Source organism: Salvia hispanica, chromosome 1 (assembly GCF_023119035.1).
Source record: "Salvia hispanica cultivar TCC Black 2014 chromosome 1, UniMelb_Shisp_WGS_1.0, whole genome shotgun sequence".
NCBI lineage: Eukaryota > Viridiplantae > Streptophyta > Magnoliopsida > Lamiales > Lamiaceae > Salvia > Salvia hispanica.
In genome coordinates, this window is record NC_062965.1 from 5,320,056 (window position 1) to 5,339,905 (window position 19,850).

The following is a 19,850-nucleotide window of genomic DNA, read 5'->3' on the forward strand; positions in this document are numbered from 1 at the left end:
TCACTCGTATCCAACTATATTAATACTCTATTAGTAAATTTTAAAGTTAATAAATTATAAAACAACCACATGTATATTTACCTAATTTCTTAACATTATCATAAAACTACTTATGATGATTAAATCAATTTTTTTTTATATTTAATATCTTAACTCAAAAACCATAAACAAAATTAAATTTGTTATAAAATAATAACAAAGTCATTCACATCCAACTATTTTATTGTTCAACTATTTTAAAACGGTAAATTATAAAAATGACTATATATATAATATATATTTAATTTCTTAGTACTCCCATCCAACTAATTAATGGTGATTATGTCGGTTTTTTGTGTACTATAAAATTGATTAAAACGATAATATCCATTCACATTCAACTATATTAGTATTAAATAATTTGAATAATTATAAATTATAAAAATGACTACATGTATATAGTTTGATTTAGTATTGTCATCCAACTAATTGACATGTAATAGTATCAAATAAATTAAAATGATAAAATCATTCAAATCGAATAACTCTTAAATTGTAAATTATAAAAATAACTGCAGTATATATATACTACTTAATTTCTTGTACTATCATCCAACCATTTAATGATAATTAAATCGGTTTACTTATATAATAATAATAATAATAATAATAATAATAATAATAATAATAATAATAATAATAATAAATATTAAATTGAAATAATAATAGTCATTCTCATTCAACTAATTTATTATTGAGTAATTCTAAAAAGTGATATATATATTTAATTTTTATTATCACACATCTAATCGATAATCATTAATTCAATTTTCTCGTGACTCAACATTATTTAAAAACCATGGAACATAAATAAATTCAATATGTACTACTTAAAAAATACATTAAAGCTACGTTAGTCAGTCACATCGAAAAATTGTAAATTATAAAATGACAACAATAAAAACTGTAAACTATAAAAATACAAGAATATGTACTTAACTTATGAGTACGGTCATTCAACAAATTAATTATCATTAAGTCGATTTCATTTTATTCGCTACATCCAGAATATAAAAAATCATGCAATGAAATTAAAATTGATATAATATTAAAAAATAAGTTAAAAAAATAATTTGAATCGAAATATTTCATGATTGAATGATTCTAAAAATTATAAATAAATGCAACTACTTGTATATGTATTTAATTTCTACTACAAAGACCCTTCATGTTAATTAAGAAAGAAATAATAATTAATATTTCCTTAATATAAAAATACTCATAGCTAAAAGTAAATTAAAATAAATAGCATTCATATATCTGTTTTTGGATATATAATGAAAAAGGGAACAAGCTAAGGAAAAATAGCATTGATGGAAAATAACACAAAAATAAAAAGATATTGCAAGAAATGTTAAACCATTATGGCTATAATATTTTCTCATGTAGTCCACGTATCAAATATAAAAATGCTTTACTATTTTAATTTATTTTTTCCATATATTAAATTATTTTACTTTCACAACATTTGATGATTTATATCGTATGATAATTTGAAATAAATTTTTGTAAAAAAATCAAACAAGTTATGAAAAAATAATATAAATGACAAAAAAACTAGATACTAATGTATAAAATGATCAAATATGAATTTCTTTCAAAAAAAATATGGTACTATATTAAATTATATAGTACTACTAGGAATTATTTTATGATTAAATATAGTACTTTAATTATGTAGTGTGTTAATTAGTATTACCATAAACAAGTCATAATCTAAATCAATGATATGTTTCTAAACTAATAGTTAAAAATAACGAACATTAAATAAGGATAAATTAGTCATAAAATTATATCCTAAAATATAGAACTAAATTAAAGGGTATTTTGTATACATAATTTTTGTTAATTTATCTTTTCCCTTTTTAATATTGCTATGATATAAGTAAAATAATTATTCAGATTAGTTTTTTTCTTAAAGCATCAAACTCGAGACGCAACGCATCCTCCATGAAGATTCGAGACACATGCCTCCATAAATGCATATAGTACTGTTATCACGACAAATCCTGGGTTGTTGAAGATCAACGTGTCGATACTAAACCCTCTTTATCATCAACAATTAGGATTTAATTACACCTATTAAGTACTCCCACCTTATAATGATATACAGTAAACCCTCTTTATTACCAACAATCAGAATTTAATTGTTCCTATTAAGTACTCCCTTACCTTATAATGATATGCAGTAAACCCTCTTTATCATCAACAATAAAAATTTAATTACTCCTATTAAGTACTCCCACCTTATAATGATATACAGTAAACCCTCTTTATCACCAACAATGAGAATTTAATTATTCCTATTAAGTACTCCCTTACCTTAATAATGATATGCAGTAAACCCTCTTTATCATCAACAATAAAAATTTAATTACTCCTATTAAGTACTCCCTTACCTTATAATGATATACAGTAAACCCTCTTTATTATCAACAATCAGAATTTAATTACTCCTATTAAGTACTCCCTTACCTTATAATGATATACAGTAAACCCTCTTTATCACCAACTATCAGAATTTAATTACTCCTATTAAGTACTCCCTTACCTTATAATGATATAAAGTAAACCATCTATATCACCAACAATCAGAATTTAATTACTCCTATTAAGTACTCCCTTACCTTATAATGATATACAATAAACCCTCTTTTCATCAACAATAAAAATTTAATTACTCCTATTAAGTACTCTCTTACCTTATAATGATATACAGTAAACCCTCTTTATCATCAACAATCAGAATTTAATTACTCCTATTAAGTACTCCCTTACCTTATAATGATACACAGTAAACCCTCTCTATCATCAACAATCAGAATTTAATTACTCCTATTAAGTACTCCCTTGCCTCGGTCTCACTACAAGTGAGACGTTTTTTTATGGTCGTTGTTTTGCAAAGATCATACTAAATAGTAAAGTAGAGATAAAGTAAAATAATAGAGAAAATAATATAGAAGAGAGTCGTATATACATTATTCTCTTACTTACTTACATTCTCTCAATTCTAACTATTTATTATTATTTTTGCAAAACAACGGAGGGATGGAGGGAATACTTCCTCAATACCATAATAGATGTTATACTTGTGGATGGAATTTTAGGAGATGTTTTATGTGTTAGGTGAAGAAAAAAAATATTTATATTGATGTGAGAGAGAGTTATTTCTAAAAAAAAGAAAATGTTACATTTTTTAAGAGACAAACCAAAAAAAGAAAGTATAACATCTATTATGAAACTGAGGGAGTAGCACACAGTGTACTACTGCATCAGGTGTACTATTCTATCTTCGTACTATTACTATCTTCCTTATCTTTCAAAATTGAGTTCTCGAAGTTAAGTTAACGTCAACTTGAAGAATTATTTAATTATAAAAAGTTGAAGAAAGAACTTTTTTTTCGCATGTCATAACATTCAATATTAATATTGAAGGTCAAATTATATTTAGAAAATTCGTTAAAAATATATAGTGAAGATATTTATAACAAAATATGAGTATGTGATAAGTTTAGAAAAAATATACATCTTTCAAGGTAGTGAGAGTATTTTCATCCGAAAAAAATTGAAAATAGTAATAAAGTAATTCGATTGATATTAATTCATAATTGACGGACCTCAAATAATATTTTCAAAGTTCACGGATTTAAAATGATACTTTGACAAAGTTTATGGACTAAAAAAGAAGGTCCCTCATATTATGCATTTGCTTTTGTGATAGGGTTTAAGTTCCCTATCGAGTGGCTTGTAGAGCACGCGAAGATTTAACGGAGCAAAAGAGATAATTCCCTAGTTGAAGTTCTATGGTTTTGGAACAAGAATGAGAAAAGGAGTATTTTATTTCTTAATTTTCAATTGATCAAAATGATAGAGAATTCTATAATTTATAGAATTCTAAACCCTATCTTGCTAAGCAAGCAAAATATATTAAAAAGATTACAAAAGATATGTAAAATCAAATCAAATACTATTAAAAGATACTTTGGAGATTGAGAGAGATTTGGATGCGATCATGTGCGTGATTTGGATGCTCGAGGGCCCTATCAACTTTCCCCCGGTTGAAATCCACCTTGTCCTCAAGGTGGGAAATCCGAATTGCAATAGTATGTCCACGGAAATCACCAAGACGCTGCCGAAGTCTCCATAAGCTTCAATCAACATATGCACTAAATGAGAACAGTATATTATCCTGATGAAGTCTTCTCGGATTCATAACAGCATCAATATCATCCGACTCAAATATTCCTGGATCAAATATGCGAATCCCATAAAAGAAACTATGTTTGTTTCGCTCAAGAATATTGCAAAGATCCTCAGCGGTTGCTCGCACGTGGAGAAACATTGGCAGCTTTATAGTGTATGCCAACTCAAATTGCTTATCGAAGTACCTTCAATTACCAATATCCAAATCATTTTTTAACATTATTAATTCGTCTTTTATTGCAGGTTATTTTCTTAGATGTAGGAGCACTGGCAGTGGCAGATCTACATGAGAAAGAAGGGGACACAGATTCAGATCTCATGAAGCACATTTCAGATTTCTTTAGTTCTCTTTTGATGGTTCTCCTTTTTACCTTTTATTATTGCTGATGCAGTTTAATATTTAATGCCTTTAATTTTTCTTACATAACATTTATTTCTATTTTCCACTAATATATTTGATTTTATTATCTTTTCTCTATTCTCAAGCTTAATTCCTTTTAATATTTTGTCTTTTTAAAATTTTCTATTTGCAGTGCATTTAATTTTTATGAAAAGTATTTTTAGTACTTTTTTAATACAATTAGATTATTTTTTTAATCATTTTTCAATTATTTAGTAAAAAAAATTAATTCTCTTCTAATACATTTCATATTTTTATCTTTTGTATTTCTAATGCATGGGGTTTTAATCTATGAAAAAACTAGATTTAAATACAAAAACACAAAACCATGTCACGAGTATGACATTTTCAGGTCATTGTTAGTCTATGTTTAGGTCATACTCTACTAACAAAGAATGACCTAAAATGTTTTTAACATGACATTAAACTCAAATCTTATAATGTGACCTAAAACTGCTTAATTATGACCTTTCGTGTTTTTGTTTAGGTATTGACCATTAGATCATCTAATCCTAGTACCAAAGATTTGGGTTGCATTTCTGGATTTAGATACATTCTTATTTTGATAATCTCATTAGCATATATTTATTTAATTTTTAAAAGTTATTGAATTTTTTTCTTAAATACGCCAAAAGATGTTTTGTCATTAAAAATAATGCACTTTGTAAAAGCTTAAATAAATTATCTCCAATATATAAATATAAGCATTTTCATTTTAGACAGTGAAAGCCACCCAAATAGAAGATAATGAAGTTTTTTCGAAAAAAATAATGACATGTTCATGAGAAGATAATTAACCGATTCTATAGCTCCAAGTTGATATAATTACCATACCCCCAAATCGAAAATCTTGAATCCGCCACTGCATACATAGGAATATGACAGCTTAATTATATTGATGCACACCATGTAATGTTGAAAATTCTCTATCAAATATATGAAAAGTAAATAATTATCGTTTGTATAAGTCTGTCCTGTCTGAATTGGTATAGAGCTTTTATATCTTCAAAGTTTGCCAGTGGTAGACTAGAATTAAAATTAAAGTTCAGACTGGAAGTTAATGAGGCCCTTTTGAAAGAATCATACTGTACTGAAAACTGAATATACTATGTATTCCCTGACACTAATAGTATTTACTTAATTAATTCACATACATTGAATATTTACGTTTTTCTGAGTGAAGTGTTGTGGTTATTAGTTTCACCAAATCACTAGCAGAAATTTTGCAAGCATAAAGTTTGATTAATAATGCCAATAATTGAAGTGCATTAGTTATATAATTCTTAACAATATGCTATTACTGAAGCAGAGGCAAACACTCCAAAGTTTTCTTTGATATAGAATGGATAAATTAAATGTTCAAGATTAGACATTTGAGCATTTTTGTAACTGTAAAATTTAGGCTGCAACATATATACCACATTTCACTTTTTTCGAAATCGAAGAATGCAACCTAGTTGTTGAGGTTTGATTCAGCAGACGCGGTGAGGGGACGGAATCCATGCTCAAGACTGGCCTTCCAAATCTTCTCAATATTGAACATCACATTGCCACACTCATGCACATTCCATTCCTCTGCAGCATGCACGATTCCTGCCACACGCCACGCGCTCATCACTCTCCTCGGCAGCCAGTTCTGTCATTGATCAATGATTAAAAAAAACTCTATGTTAATTTATAGTGCATTTGAAAAAGTATTGTGATTGAGATTAGATGAGATGATGTGTGATTACTTCACAAGAGTCAAGATTCTCAATATGCTTTGGAGCCAACATTGCTGGTGTGGTGTTATACAAGCAATCTTTACGCGTTTTCTTTGGGGGGAACTGAGAGAAGGGAATGAACATGGTTCCTTTCGACGCCTTTTGTTGATCTGTTTCAGTTAGCCCGTCTCCCACCAACCATATCTGGATACATAATTGTGGAAACAATTAGTCAATAAAATGTAGTTTTGATGCAATGGTTATGTCTGTTTTAGATGCAAACCTTTGAAGGGCTGTTTTTGGAGAGAATCAGATTACTCGCGGCCTCACTGTTGAGCTTAGCTTTGATCTTCTTGTAGTCGTCCTCGTTCAATGTGAAGACCTATTCACAAGGGAGATTAAATCATCCATCTGTATTTAACTATACATGGCAAATGGATTCAGTTTGTTGTTATGATCATTAACCTGTATCCCCCCTTGGCATAAGGCGAGCGCGATGGAATATGCAACCTTGTTTGGATTGCCTCGGAACACCACCTGAGTTGTTCCTTTCGGAATGCTGTTCAGAACTATGGCAACTGCTAAGCTACTCCCATCCACCAGTTTCACTTTAAGCTGAGGGTGTTTTCTCAAGAAAACATCACCATTTCTGTTAAGCCCCTCTTCCTGATTCAATAACCCGAGGCTCAGCACCTTTACGCCCTTCTCATCCGCTTCGAGGATTGCATCTTCAATCAGGTTGTTTATCCACTCTTTCTGCCAATGCATGTAATACTGCAAAACATGTAAAACCAAAGTAATTAGAATTAGTTAATCTGTGTAATTTACACTTATGTGACTGATCATTGTGGTTTTATGTATTTACTTGGATGCTATACTTAGGCACAGCCCATGTTTGCAGTTTGAGGTTCTTGAAGACGTTTCTCTCGACAACAAATGTGCGGCCGTATATCCAAGTGAGCATCATGGACCATACAGTCACTGGCCACATTAGCCACAGGTACCACTTGGATTTGTGAGGCTCGGAGGCCAGGCTTGCGAATCCAACGCGCAGATGATATATGGATTCTGGCGTCGTTAGATGAGTGAGATGCACCAGATCAGGCACCTCCTCCTTTCTAACTAGTGAGCTTTCGTACAATGTATCAGAGGACTTGTCCATGGTGCCATACACGTAGTCGTAGAATGGCATGAAGAGCGAGTAATTGGTCCGGAATTGAGTGTGATGCAAGGAGTGGTACCTGTATACACCAATGCCATCCTCAATTAGATAATTAATTTAAAATTAGAGAACCAACTAATCTTTTTACTATATGGTAGATCAAATTAATTTCCATATATACAAAAAGTAAAATTAGTTGGTTGCTAATTATCTGCAAAGCAACACATCAATCATGAATTTATTAGTATTAACTGCATGAATTTCTAGGTCATGTAGGTAGGGATTTTGGAATGTGACAGATCAATCTTAATTAGGTGAGAAACCAAAATTGTAGTATGAATCACTATCTAGGAATAGTAGGTTTGGAACACATCACATTTTCCAACAAGTTATTAAAATCTGAAGGGGCCTATACATGTATTTTTGGCAAGCATGCATTAATCACATGAAGAAATGAAGAAATATCATCCAAAAAGATCAGCTGGGGACCTCATTATCCTCATTTAATATCACACATTGAAAATCAAGAAGTAAGCAATACTCACGAAGGCGTGTAGACGAGGTATTTGAGGGGAGGGAAGACGGAGAAGAGGCGTTTGGGTATGTGCTCGAAGTTGCAGTGTCCCATGTTGTTCATGAAGTCGATGTAGGTTATGTAACCGGCAAACGACAGCAAGGAAGCCGTCTTCGTCAACACGGTCGTCAGCAGTGGTATCGCGAAAAGGGCGAAGTAGGCTATGTGCTCCCCAAATGGATGTATCACAGCTACCACATATATAAAACATTGTTACTTAATTTTAGATAAGTGGTAAATTTCAAGATTAATTAAAAGGCAATTATCATATCATCACCTAATTGGTCTTGTAACAACAACTAGAGTCAGCTAGCAAACCTAGAATAAATTTAAATCATGATTCTTGAATGTTCTATAAGTAGGGTATTGAAAAATATGTTACATGTGATGGGCTCGGTGGCGATGGAGGAGTGGTGGTGCGAATGATATCTCGAGTACAAGAAGTGGTGATGCAGCGCCCGGTGCAGCCAGTAGTATAGAAACTCCACCGGACCCGCATGTAGAAGGATTGTCCAAATCACACCGTCCGTTCGCCACCATGGAAGATTATGAGCCTCCTTGATGTATATATATCCAATGTAGAATAATATCCCATTGAATATAATCTGATCATCCCTGCAAACACACCATCACAATCATTCTACAGTTCGGGTGGGCTCGAGCCCCCTCAAAAACCTATATTTGTGGGTTTTCATACCAGTTTCTCTCGCGGTCGACCTGCTCAAACTCAATGTTTTTATCGACTATCCGGTTAGTCCCCTTGGCCGTGCGATAGCGAGAGTAGGAAATCCACAATTGGTTGTGGATCATTCTTGATAGCAAGAAAGGGAATATGATGAGTTGCCCAATATCCCTCTCGGTTCGATCCTTCGTCACGTATGTGTATGTTGAGTGTATTGCCCACGGCGCTATCACCACATACTACAACAACACAACAAAAAACACAAAAAGTTACACATATATTCATCTATTTTTATGAAATAGTACTAAGAATTATATACATACCTTAAAGTCTCCGAGCCAAGTCCATGGCCACTCGGTGAGAAATCCCGGTTTCGACGCCATAATTCTTCTTCTTTCCTTCCCTTGGTTTCTAATGCTTCAACATCTTCACGTCCATTGCCTTTATAACAAAAAAGACAATGTGTAGACTCACCACTTTTCCATAATAGCATTTCAATGATTCTGCCTAATAACTACCCTCCACGTGTTTCTCTCTTGTTTTTTTTCCCTTTTTTTAATTCATTTAGTTTTAGGGTTTGCATTTATGGAAGATGTACCATGCTAATTATTATTATGTACCATATCAGTGTATCTAACTCGACCCACACATGTACTTTGTAAAATTCAATTTCATAATTTTCACTTAGGGATCTCGCTCATCTAATGCATCTAATGTAGAATCGACGAACATCATCAATATACACGTAACAACGCGTGAGGAGGGTCGGAGTTACTGTGCGGTCAAATCGAGCCACTAAAATCCCAATCAAGGCAGATGCAGCCACCCTTAGCTGTCCTTTAAATCAACAAGCTTATAAATGGGGCATTTATTAGTCCCAACTGCCCAATCAATAGGGAGATTGAGTAATTGAGACTAACTACTCAACATATATCTAATTTAGTGAAACGGCAGAATAGCAATGCCAAATCATTTGTTTCATGCTCCTTCATATTTGGTATGGTTTGGCCTTCAACCAAACCAAACCATGCCTTAGGGTTTAATAACTCATATAGGCAATATCTTGCAACCAATTCGAAAGCTTGAGTCATTTATGCTGGATTTGCTTGTTAATTAGTACTAGTACTACCAAATTTTGAATTTTTCATAGATTTGAAAATTACAACTTGTTTAGTTGACAACTTGTTTAATGAGATGACAAACATTAGGAGGGCATTAATTAAAATCGTGGATGTAGACGAACAGATTTGCATATTATTATTATTATTATTTTATATTATCATGCAATTTAAAACTATCTTGTTTGTCACTTGACAATCTAGATTTATGCTGTCTGATTTTGGACAACGAGTTCATTACTGGAAGAGAAAGCGCGTTTGGTCCAAGCGCTTCACATGGAATGGTCGCAATAATATCTGTATGGGGCAATATTAATCTATGTTGCTACTGTTATGTGTCAATTTCGAGTAAATAAATGTCATTAGACAGAAGCAGCCATATTTTAAAAGCAAGATGTGACCTTTTGCAAGTTTAAATATTTTTATAATACAATGAGCTGCATTGCCATTAATTTCGATTAAAATAAAAAAATAAAATATCTGATATATAGTACTATTAATTTAATAAAACATTTAATTCTCCTACAACATAACTAATTTTTTTCTTACGAGTGATATATTATTCTTCTTTGGATTCAGATAATCAATCATCTACATCTAATCTCTTGAACAATAAAAATACTAATACTCCAAATTTTAGTGAATAAAAAATAGATATCATAAAACACGAGTCTTGAATCATAATAACATTAAATGTCAATAAGTCTACAAATATACAAGTTCAAATATAGAATAATAAACAGATTCTTTTTATGAAATATCTTACACGTAACAACAAATGGAATGTTATACAATCATATGGATGGGTTCATTTTTTGATCAGAAAGTAAAAATCGGTTCAATCACTAACCAATTTTCATAATTGATCAAGATGAGACTACAAATGACAGACGGATAGAGTATTTCTGATTTGTCCTAATCAAACACGACATTCGTATTTGATTTTTTCCTAACTCGATTAAGAGAGTATTAATTTGAGAGGGTTCACAATAATTTGAATGTGTTATTTTCTCTCTATTATCAAACATTCCCGGTTTTGTCTTTCTAACAAGGACAAAAGCTTTGGTGCTACCTTCTGCAACCCCTTTACTTAGGGGTGATTTACAACTAATTAGGATTTATAATTATAGTTTATGAACCCATGATTATAGTCTAATACTATTAATTTATTAATCTTAGTATATTGTAACATAAATAAAAGTTAGTACTTAATTCAAGTGGAGTATAATTAATTAATTGGGCAGTGATTATAAAGTGTATGATGCAAGCGTTAGCACGTGAGCGGGGGCTCCTTATTAATAAGCTTGATTAATTTGATTTGAGTATGAATCAAATCAATGCATTAAACTAAGCACCTAACTGACCCTACCTCTTATATACACAAACCTTATTACACCTACATATTTATAAATATAGAGTAAATACATATACACTATTTCACAACATAAAATTAAAGTTTTTTCACGATTAAAAATTGACTACAAATTAAATTGCATATGCTTTGGCTTTCAATTCTTATATTAAAATCTTCATGACCGGTCAAACTCAGTAGATCCAGCTACTTAAAAATCTTTTTTATAATTTATATGTCTATGTTTCGTATTCATCCATGTAGTGCGTACTCATAAATTAATTAGCAATATAAATGGTGCTTACCAAGTTTTGTGGCTGCTTGATGTCGCAATTAAATGAATGTAAATTAGGTATTAGAGGTATTGGTCGACTTTCTCACTTTCTTCTTTAATAAATCACCAACCTTTACTCACTCCATCACAAAACGAATGGGATGCAGGTTTTGATCAAAGTGTTTCCGTGTATTGTGAGTATAGAAAAAGTTACACTTTAAATACGGTGATATATAGAAATAGTTAATAAATGTGTCGTGATGAGTAGATAAAATAGTGATCTCTTGCGATAGAAAATGCAATTGAAGGAAATACTTGATTTGAGGCTTAACTCGTATACGATTCCCTAAACCACGAAACCAACGGTTGATGAAAAACACGGTCGTTCCAAACATGAGTTTAACCGCCGATTTTGGTTCTAGTTCTCACGACCCGTAACTAAACCAGTGTAACTGATAACATGGTTCCGACTTCGGGTTGACCAAACAATAATCCAGTTAAAATCGTCCACTCTAACTCTATCCCCAAACAATAAATTTAATGGGATGTGAGTTTAATCAAAATGATAGTGTGTATTGTGATGAGTGGAACAAAAAACTTCAACTTAAAGACTATGTTAATAATAGTAATGAATAAATATATTATGAGTGGAAGAAATTGTGATTATGTAATGGAAAGTGAGAATAAATTGAAATATTGAGTACTATTATACTATATAGTATTATGTAAGCTACATTTATAAATTGAAAGAAATTAGTTATATGAGTGCACTAATGGCAAATGGAACTATGTTAATTAGGAGATACAATGAACTATGTTAAGTATATATATTTAATCATACGCGTTACTGTACATGAAAATGAGGGTTTTGGTCAATATTATGAAGTATATTTTTATATTTTTCTAATGAGTTACTGTTGAAAGTTTTAACTTTAATTAAATATATCTATATATGGAAAGTTCATTTAATGTTTGAGGTTCACAACGTAGTATGTAATTTAATTTCCAAGGTCGTTAGGTACAAGTACAACTGATCCAATACGAAGTGTTTACAATTGTTTTAGACCTTTAGTTTGTCAGCGTGTTATTATTAGCGATTAATTAATACGCCAAACATCAACTTTGCCGACCATTATTTCAGACTTTAATTCCCCTTCAAAGTTAAAGTCGAGTCGGCAGAGACTGATGTGAACTTGTGAATAAATAAATAAATAGTTTCAACAAATTTTACTGGTGTTTACCTTATATAATAAAAGCATGGTCAGCTGTAATTAAATATCCCCATCTACCACCTCTATGATTCATTAATATACGTATGTTACGGAAGGATACGGATTTAACCTGAATTTCCAAAACGTTACATAAGGTGAATATATTTGGAAATGAATATGACTACACTCCAAACAAGTGGAAGATGAGTCATTTTCCGGCAAGTCCATTCAGATTCTAGTCACCGGAATATTGGTCGGATGGCAGAATTGATACAATAGGTTATGAGTTGTTTAATCAGTTATACATATAGTTATGTCGGATTAATTATTTATAAAAAAAAATGTGTGAACAATGCGTAATATGAACCACAATGAATCTACTTTTACTAACAATTTATGCAGTAATAGAGGTATTGATCAACGTATTACTCCATCCGTCCGTCATTAGGAGTCTCATTCATGGGTGTCACGGGTTTTAAGAAATGCTAAGAAAAGTGAGTGGAAAAAAGTTAATGGAATAGGGGTCTCACTTGTATATATTAGTTTTAAATGAAGTGTGAGTGGAAAGTGAGACCCTATTACCATTTATGGTAAAAGTGAACCGGAACTCTTATTCGTGGATGGACTAAAATGGAAAAACGGGACTCTTATTCGCGGACGGAGGAAGTACTATTACATAAATAGCATGAATTTCAAATTTAGTACAGTTGTAAAAATCATGAACTTTATTAGGTTTTGTAGTGTATTTCTCACGAAATCAATTTTTTCTTATCTCATGGGGAATTCATTACAAGGGGTAAGTTTATACTTTATGGGACAAATTTTAAAGTTAATGGAACCAAATTAGATCAAAGTTTGTTGTTTTAGGAATCAATTAAATTTACTTAATCTCCTATTTAAAATATTATTGCTACACACAAAATAGTATCAGTAATGTTAATTAGATGATGAATATAGTCACTTAGGATTTGAAATCTTATGGTAAAACACATAAAATATCTGATTACACATTTATCCTAGTAAAAAAAAACTAATATGAAATGAATACCATTTAAATAAGATTAAAGGTCGAATATAACAAACATTAGCCTAATTTGATATTTTTTCGAAACTTAAAATTTGGTCGCAAAACCATACGACCTTATCTTTATAGTAAATTTTTCATAAGTCGGGGAAAAAACTAAAATTTATTATAAAATTTAATTTCGTGGTATTTGCGACTAAATTAAAATTTTACCAAATTTCAAATTTCGCCTAAAATTTTAGTACGTACTATGATTTTAAAGAGAAATATATATACCCAATAATAATACTCATCTTCTAGCCGCCCATGACGCAACAATTAAATTAAAAGGTGGTGTCATATCATCATTGCAAACCGCCATGTTATCCGGAGCTCTACTTGCTTGACATATTTTTTGCCTAGTTATGAGCAACACAAGAAAATAATTATAAAAAAAAAAAAAAAACAGTTGAGGCGACTTAATCAAATTGCGATGTGGCTTCTGTATTTGTACTCATTTTATGCAGTCATGGCCATAACTCATTATTTAATCCCTTAACGATCAACTGCAAATATTGAATAGTGCTATTCATTTCATACTTTGTCAATTATTGATAGTGGGGATGGATTGAAACACATGATGCCAATACAAACAAAATTAAAATTTTAGATTGAGACCACCTTTCGTTATTGCTACAGTTGAATAGTATTAATTCTCGTGTTGTCTTTTTTGGGTTTCGCTAGTTATTTGCGCCTTAGTCCCCACCTCATTATAGTTGCTCATTTCTCTACTCACCCTAAAATTTAGGGATATACTCTTATTTCAATCCTATCTTCTCAATTTCTCATATAATAGAAAGCTCATTCATTTATATCCATCAACTAGAATTTGCATAGGTGACAAGGATGCCCGAGCCCGAGAGTACTAGGGGCATGCCATGCGGCTATCCGCCTTGTCAGGCGAAAACATGTTTAGGAAGTTAGGAGCTATGTTGACCAAATTTATATAAAAGTATATTTTTGAGTGATTTGATTTATTAATGTGGGTTTATTTCTTAAAATTTACATAAAATTTGAAAAAAATTAATAGTGAGTTTGTTAGGGGCTTAAGCCCCTTGTATCCTCCACTTGGGTCCGGCGATTGGCCGAGCACCTGGGCCGTCGGTTTTTGTCGCCTTTCGACCAAAGGCCTATTGAGCATTTTTTTTTCATTTTCTCTTATTTCAAATGGTATATTTTAATTTTAGTATGATTATAGTTTTTCCTATGTTGTAATTTTTTTAATTTTTAATAAATTGATATTTGACTATAGGCATATATAACAGCTTTTTCCTTTAAGGCATAACACATGTTCTACTATATTTTCTTTTTTGGAATAAATATCTATATTATGCTACAAGAATAAGTTTTAAAAAAACGAATGAAATTTGGTCCCCTCGGATATAAACAATCTTGCTTTTTGGAACATGAAAAAATAAAGAAGCCATTGCTATTGCCAGAAATACTTGGCCTACTAAAGGCACAGAAATAGAGGAAAATTAAAGTAGAAAGTTGTCATAAAATAGATAACTCGGTTTATTATTTGTACCTAATCTTATTTTTTTTAATATCATAGTATTATATATTCATACTAATTACAATTAATCGTGTATGAATTTAAATATGTGAATTTAGAATATGTTGATGCTACCCTTCAATGTGATGACCTTGTGCATGCTTCTATCATGGCTGTATTGTGCGGACTCTTAATTTATGGTAAAGTAATTTTTATTTTATTACTTGTCATGAATTCTATAAATATTTCATATTAAAATGAATTAATTGAATACATATACCTTGTTAAACTATGATTACATATAACTGAAATTTATGAATAATTGATAGATCCACCACTTTAGACTAATAAGAACTCATTTACTCATTTAATATTGTAGAAGTACCTCTAAACATTAATTTACACATTCATTGTATTATGTGGGCAGAAGCATCTCTGTGGTCATACGAGTCAAAAAAGATGTAACGATGGCCGATGGTCCATCACTCTTCTTGTGGTACAATCAATTAATATACCAGTTGAAAAGATGATATTGATTCCTCTCATGAAGTTAATATCGATACGATGTGCAGATCTAACGTCCGAGAATTTCGTTGCAATTCCATAAACATAATTAATACGGCTTTAAATTTGTACATAAAAGTTTACTGACAATTTAGTAGAAAAGATAAATAAATAAAATCGCATAAGATCACACAATTTACATTGTATAATTTGAAGATAGATGAGTTATCTATCTTACTATACCATTTGTTAATGAATATATTCATCTGAAAAATAGTGCGCATTTTTCCCATTTTAAGATCGTCACGCAAAATAATGCACACTGCTTATTTTTGTACATATTATATTTATACTTTAGATTATTTTTTCACATTAATTTTTATAATTTTGTATAAAACAAATATGATCCATCACTAGTTATAAGCTAACATAAAAAGTACAATATAATGGGACATTTTCTCCATTAAAAATTATATTTATACTTTTTTACTAAAGTTTGCGTCACACAAAAAATAATGCACAATTTTCTTGGAGGGGGAGAGGGTCTGGGCCGGAGAGGGCATTTACTCATTTAATATTGTAGAGGCACCTCTAGTTATTTATTTACACATGCATTGTATGTCACCATATTTATGTGAAGCAGAAGCATCTTGTGGTCTGGTCAACGAGCAAAAAATATGTTACGATGGTCGATGGCCCATTACTCTTACTTCTCGTGGTACAAACAATAGCAATTAATTTACCAATTCAAAAGATGATATAGGATTCCTCTCAAAAAGTTAATATAGATACGATATGCAGATGTAATTAACGTCCGAGAATTAAGTCACGATTCCTTAAAAGTTTAATACGGCTTCAAATTTGCATAAAAGTTTTAATGGTTATATTCATCAGTGTATATTTATTTTTATTAGATGTCACACAATATATTACACACTACTCCACTTAGCATTTTTTGACATATTTTGTTTATACTTTTATTTTAATTTTCACATCTATTTATATAAAACAAATGGTCCGTCACTATTTATAAACTAACATCATAAAATACAATATAGTGTGACATTTTCTCAATTAAAAATTATATTATTACTTAAAAGTCTACGTCACACAAAAATAATGCACAATTTTCTTGGAAGGTGAGGGGTCCGGGAAGAGAACGAGAAATACTAGTACTCCTATATGCTAATGTAATCAAGTAATTTGAAAAAAAAAAAAAGAAGCATTGCATGCATCCAACCAATTGAGACATGTGGTCCAAGACTGAAAAGAGTATAGATTGGTAGACATAGATGAATTGTTATTGTACTACTATATGCTAATGAATCAATTGTATTTCACTGTAAAATCAATTAATGATATAAAGTGCAATTCACTAAGTATTTAAGTTTAATTTGTTTTTATTTCACATTTTTTAATTGGGACAATTCATATGTGGATTTTCAACATACCCACTTACATGGAGGTCTTTTGTAACATACAAATGACACACTCCTCACATGTAAGTCCTTCATATTTGCTAATAACTGAACATGATTACTCATAGCACGTCACATTTGACGGAACGTTCAGCATGTGGCATGCTCTGGTACTATGCTCGATTTTATAGGGATTAGATATGTTACTCCCTCCGTTCTATTTTAGCAGTTTCGTTGACTTTTCTGCATTTGTTTTATAAAAATGATAATTAATAGTTAAAGTGGAGAAATGATAAAGTAAGATATAAAAATCAGCGAGATTGCTAAAATGGGACAGAAGAAGTATTATTTATTGGAACATACATAATACGTGAATAAAAGACCAATCATATCAGTGGCGGACACAGTAAAACAGAATGGAAGGCTTAAGCCCCTGCCAACAAGTTATTTTCTTCCTTTTTTTTTCTACTTCAAAGCTTGGTGAAAAATTCAAAAGGAAACTCCATCCCGTGCCAAGATAGGGCCATGAAGACTAAATCAACAAAAATTTAATGGTAGGAAGGGCTGAATTGAACCTGCAAATTGAAAACGTACAAAGAAAAATAAAGGAAGATAATGGTCGCCCAACGTCTGAAGGAAGAAGATACATTGACAATCATGAAACAATGACAAATATAAATACAACATGAATAGTTTTAATATTTTGCTTAAAGCGAAATTTCTTTCTAGAAACGAGATTTTATATGATTTTTATTTATAGTTAAGTTAAAAAAAGAAAAAATAGAGAGAATGACAAAAAGAAAATTACTCATCTTAAATGCATCATAGAGAATATTATTTTTTCATATATCTCCTGTCAAAAAATATTTCTGCGTCGCCACTGAATCAAATCCTAGTAAAGTTTCATCCCAAAATCAGTGGTGATAGGTGTTACTATATTTCATTTGATATATTTTAATTCACATTTTGAATACAATTTCACGTGTGGATACAGTTTCTCCCACTTGCACCTATATACACATTTTTACCCAGTTTGTCGTGCAAATCACATAAAATAATATGTATGCCCATACTTGGCAGTTGGCAATAACCAAACCGTTATGAAAAGCCTATAATTATGGGTAGTTTGGAACATACGAAATCCTTAAAATATGATGGTGTTCAATAATTTGTCGGAGATGTTACGAGGATCCGGTCGAAATCATTAAAGAAGGGTTTTGATCTTGGATTTTCGATTTAATCCTATCTCTTATTTATCGTTTAGTTTGGGAGAATAAATTTATATAACTCCGTACTACATTATATTATCCAGATGTTTTTTACGACTACTTTATTTTATTTATATTTAATTTGTTGAAATTTGTAATGAAGTAATGGGTTGCCTTTTCTAGTTCAACATCGTTAGCATGCATCTATGGTGGGTTGATTGAATCTACTGGTCCAACAGTAGCTAGCTACTCAATTATATGATTGGCAATTAGTAGCTGAAATATTCTTTTCACCAACAGCGATGAAAGAATTTTTTGGGGCCACCTCATGCATTCAATAACTTCTATCAAGACTAATTTACGAATCAAGATGATGTTCATACTCAGATTCATACCTATATTTGAATGTGTTTTTTTCTTTTTCTTTTTTGTGAAAAAAATGTTTAAATCAAATCATTGGCGAGCCATAAGTCTGTCATAAACACGCAAGCAATAAAAAGACAAAAGAAAAGTTACATCTAAATCTAATCTAAGCAAACCCGAATAACAAAAAATGAATCTAATCCATGATATGTAATGATGTAAATCTAGAGGAGTGTGTATAGAATTAATTGGCAGAGAGTGAAAGATGGAGCAATAAAATAGCGGTCCAAAAATATAGCGGTCGAAATCACTACTCCCTCCGTTCCATAGTAATGGGAGCATTTCTTTTCGACACAGAAATTAAGAAAAATTGTGTTAGGTGAGTGTTAAGTAAATGGAGAATAAAGTGGAAAATGAAAAAAGTAGAGATATGAAGAGAGATAAAGGTAAGAGAGAGTAAAGTAGGTATTAAAAATATGTTGACTTTTTACTAAAAAGGAAAATGACTCTATTACAATGGAACGTACCAGAATGGCAAAATGACTCTATTACTATAGAACAGAGGGAGTATTTTATTTCCTTCATTTTAACATATGGTTAGCAAGCAAAGGAAGATTTGTCAACGAATATTTGGAGCGATGAGAGATACAAATTTTTTGTAATTTCTATTGAAAAAAATATCATAATAAGAAAGAAAGAAAGAGGGGCTATATACTTAAATTTATTAGATTTATAATTTAGGAGTTATAAATAATTTTTATTTTAAAATTATAATTTTAATTAGTAAAATTCTAAATATAAAACGTAAAATACGAAAATAAGTAAGAGAGAGATGGACTATACAGTTAAATTTACTAGTTGTAAAGTAAGGAGTTATAGGGTCAAACATTATAATATTTTTTTATTAATAAAATTATAAATAAAAACACAAACATCTGTTGGGCTGGGGATTGATCCATTGGACTAATTCAAGAGGCCCATACAAGGATGTTGCTAAAAAAATCCCAGGCCCAACAAGAGCCGCTGCAACGAATCCACGCCGTCCATTTTCATCCAACGGCCCAACATCGCTCCCTCCATAA

The 19,850-nt window shown here is 31.0% G+C and overlaps 1 protein-coding gene across 1 annotated transcript; it reads right to left on the reverse strand.

The window, feature by feature from the left end:
• Positions 1 to 5,956: 5,956 nt before the first annotated feature.
• LOC125202414 (very-long-chain aldehyde decarbonylase CER1-like) lies at positions 5,957 to 9,236 on the reverse strand. Its single transcript, XM_048100807.1, has 9 exons — positions 9,087 to 9,236; positions 8,779 to 9,002; positions 8,464 to 8,696; positions 8,053 to 8,272; positions 7,211 to 7,586; positions 6,811 to 7,119; positions 6,629 to 6,727; positions 6,376 to 6,549; positions 5,957 to 6,278 (listed from the first exon to the last, which is right to left on the reverse strand). Exons 1-9 carry the CDS (start codon positions 9,144 to 9,146, stop codon positions 6,096 to 6,098), a joined length of 1,878 nt encoding a protein of 625 aa, XP_047956764.1. The 5' UTR covers positions 9,147 to 9,236; the 3' UTR covers positions 5,957 to 6,095.
• Between the last annotated feature and the right edge of the window lie 10,614 nt (positions 9,237 to 19,850).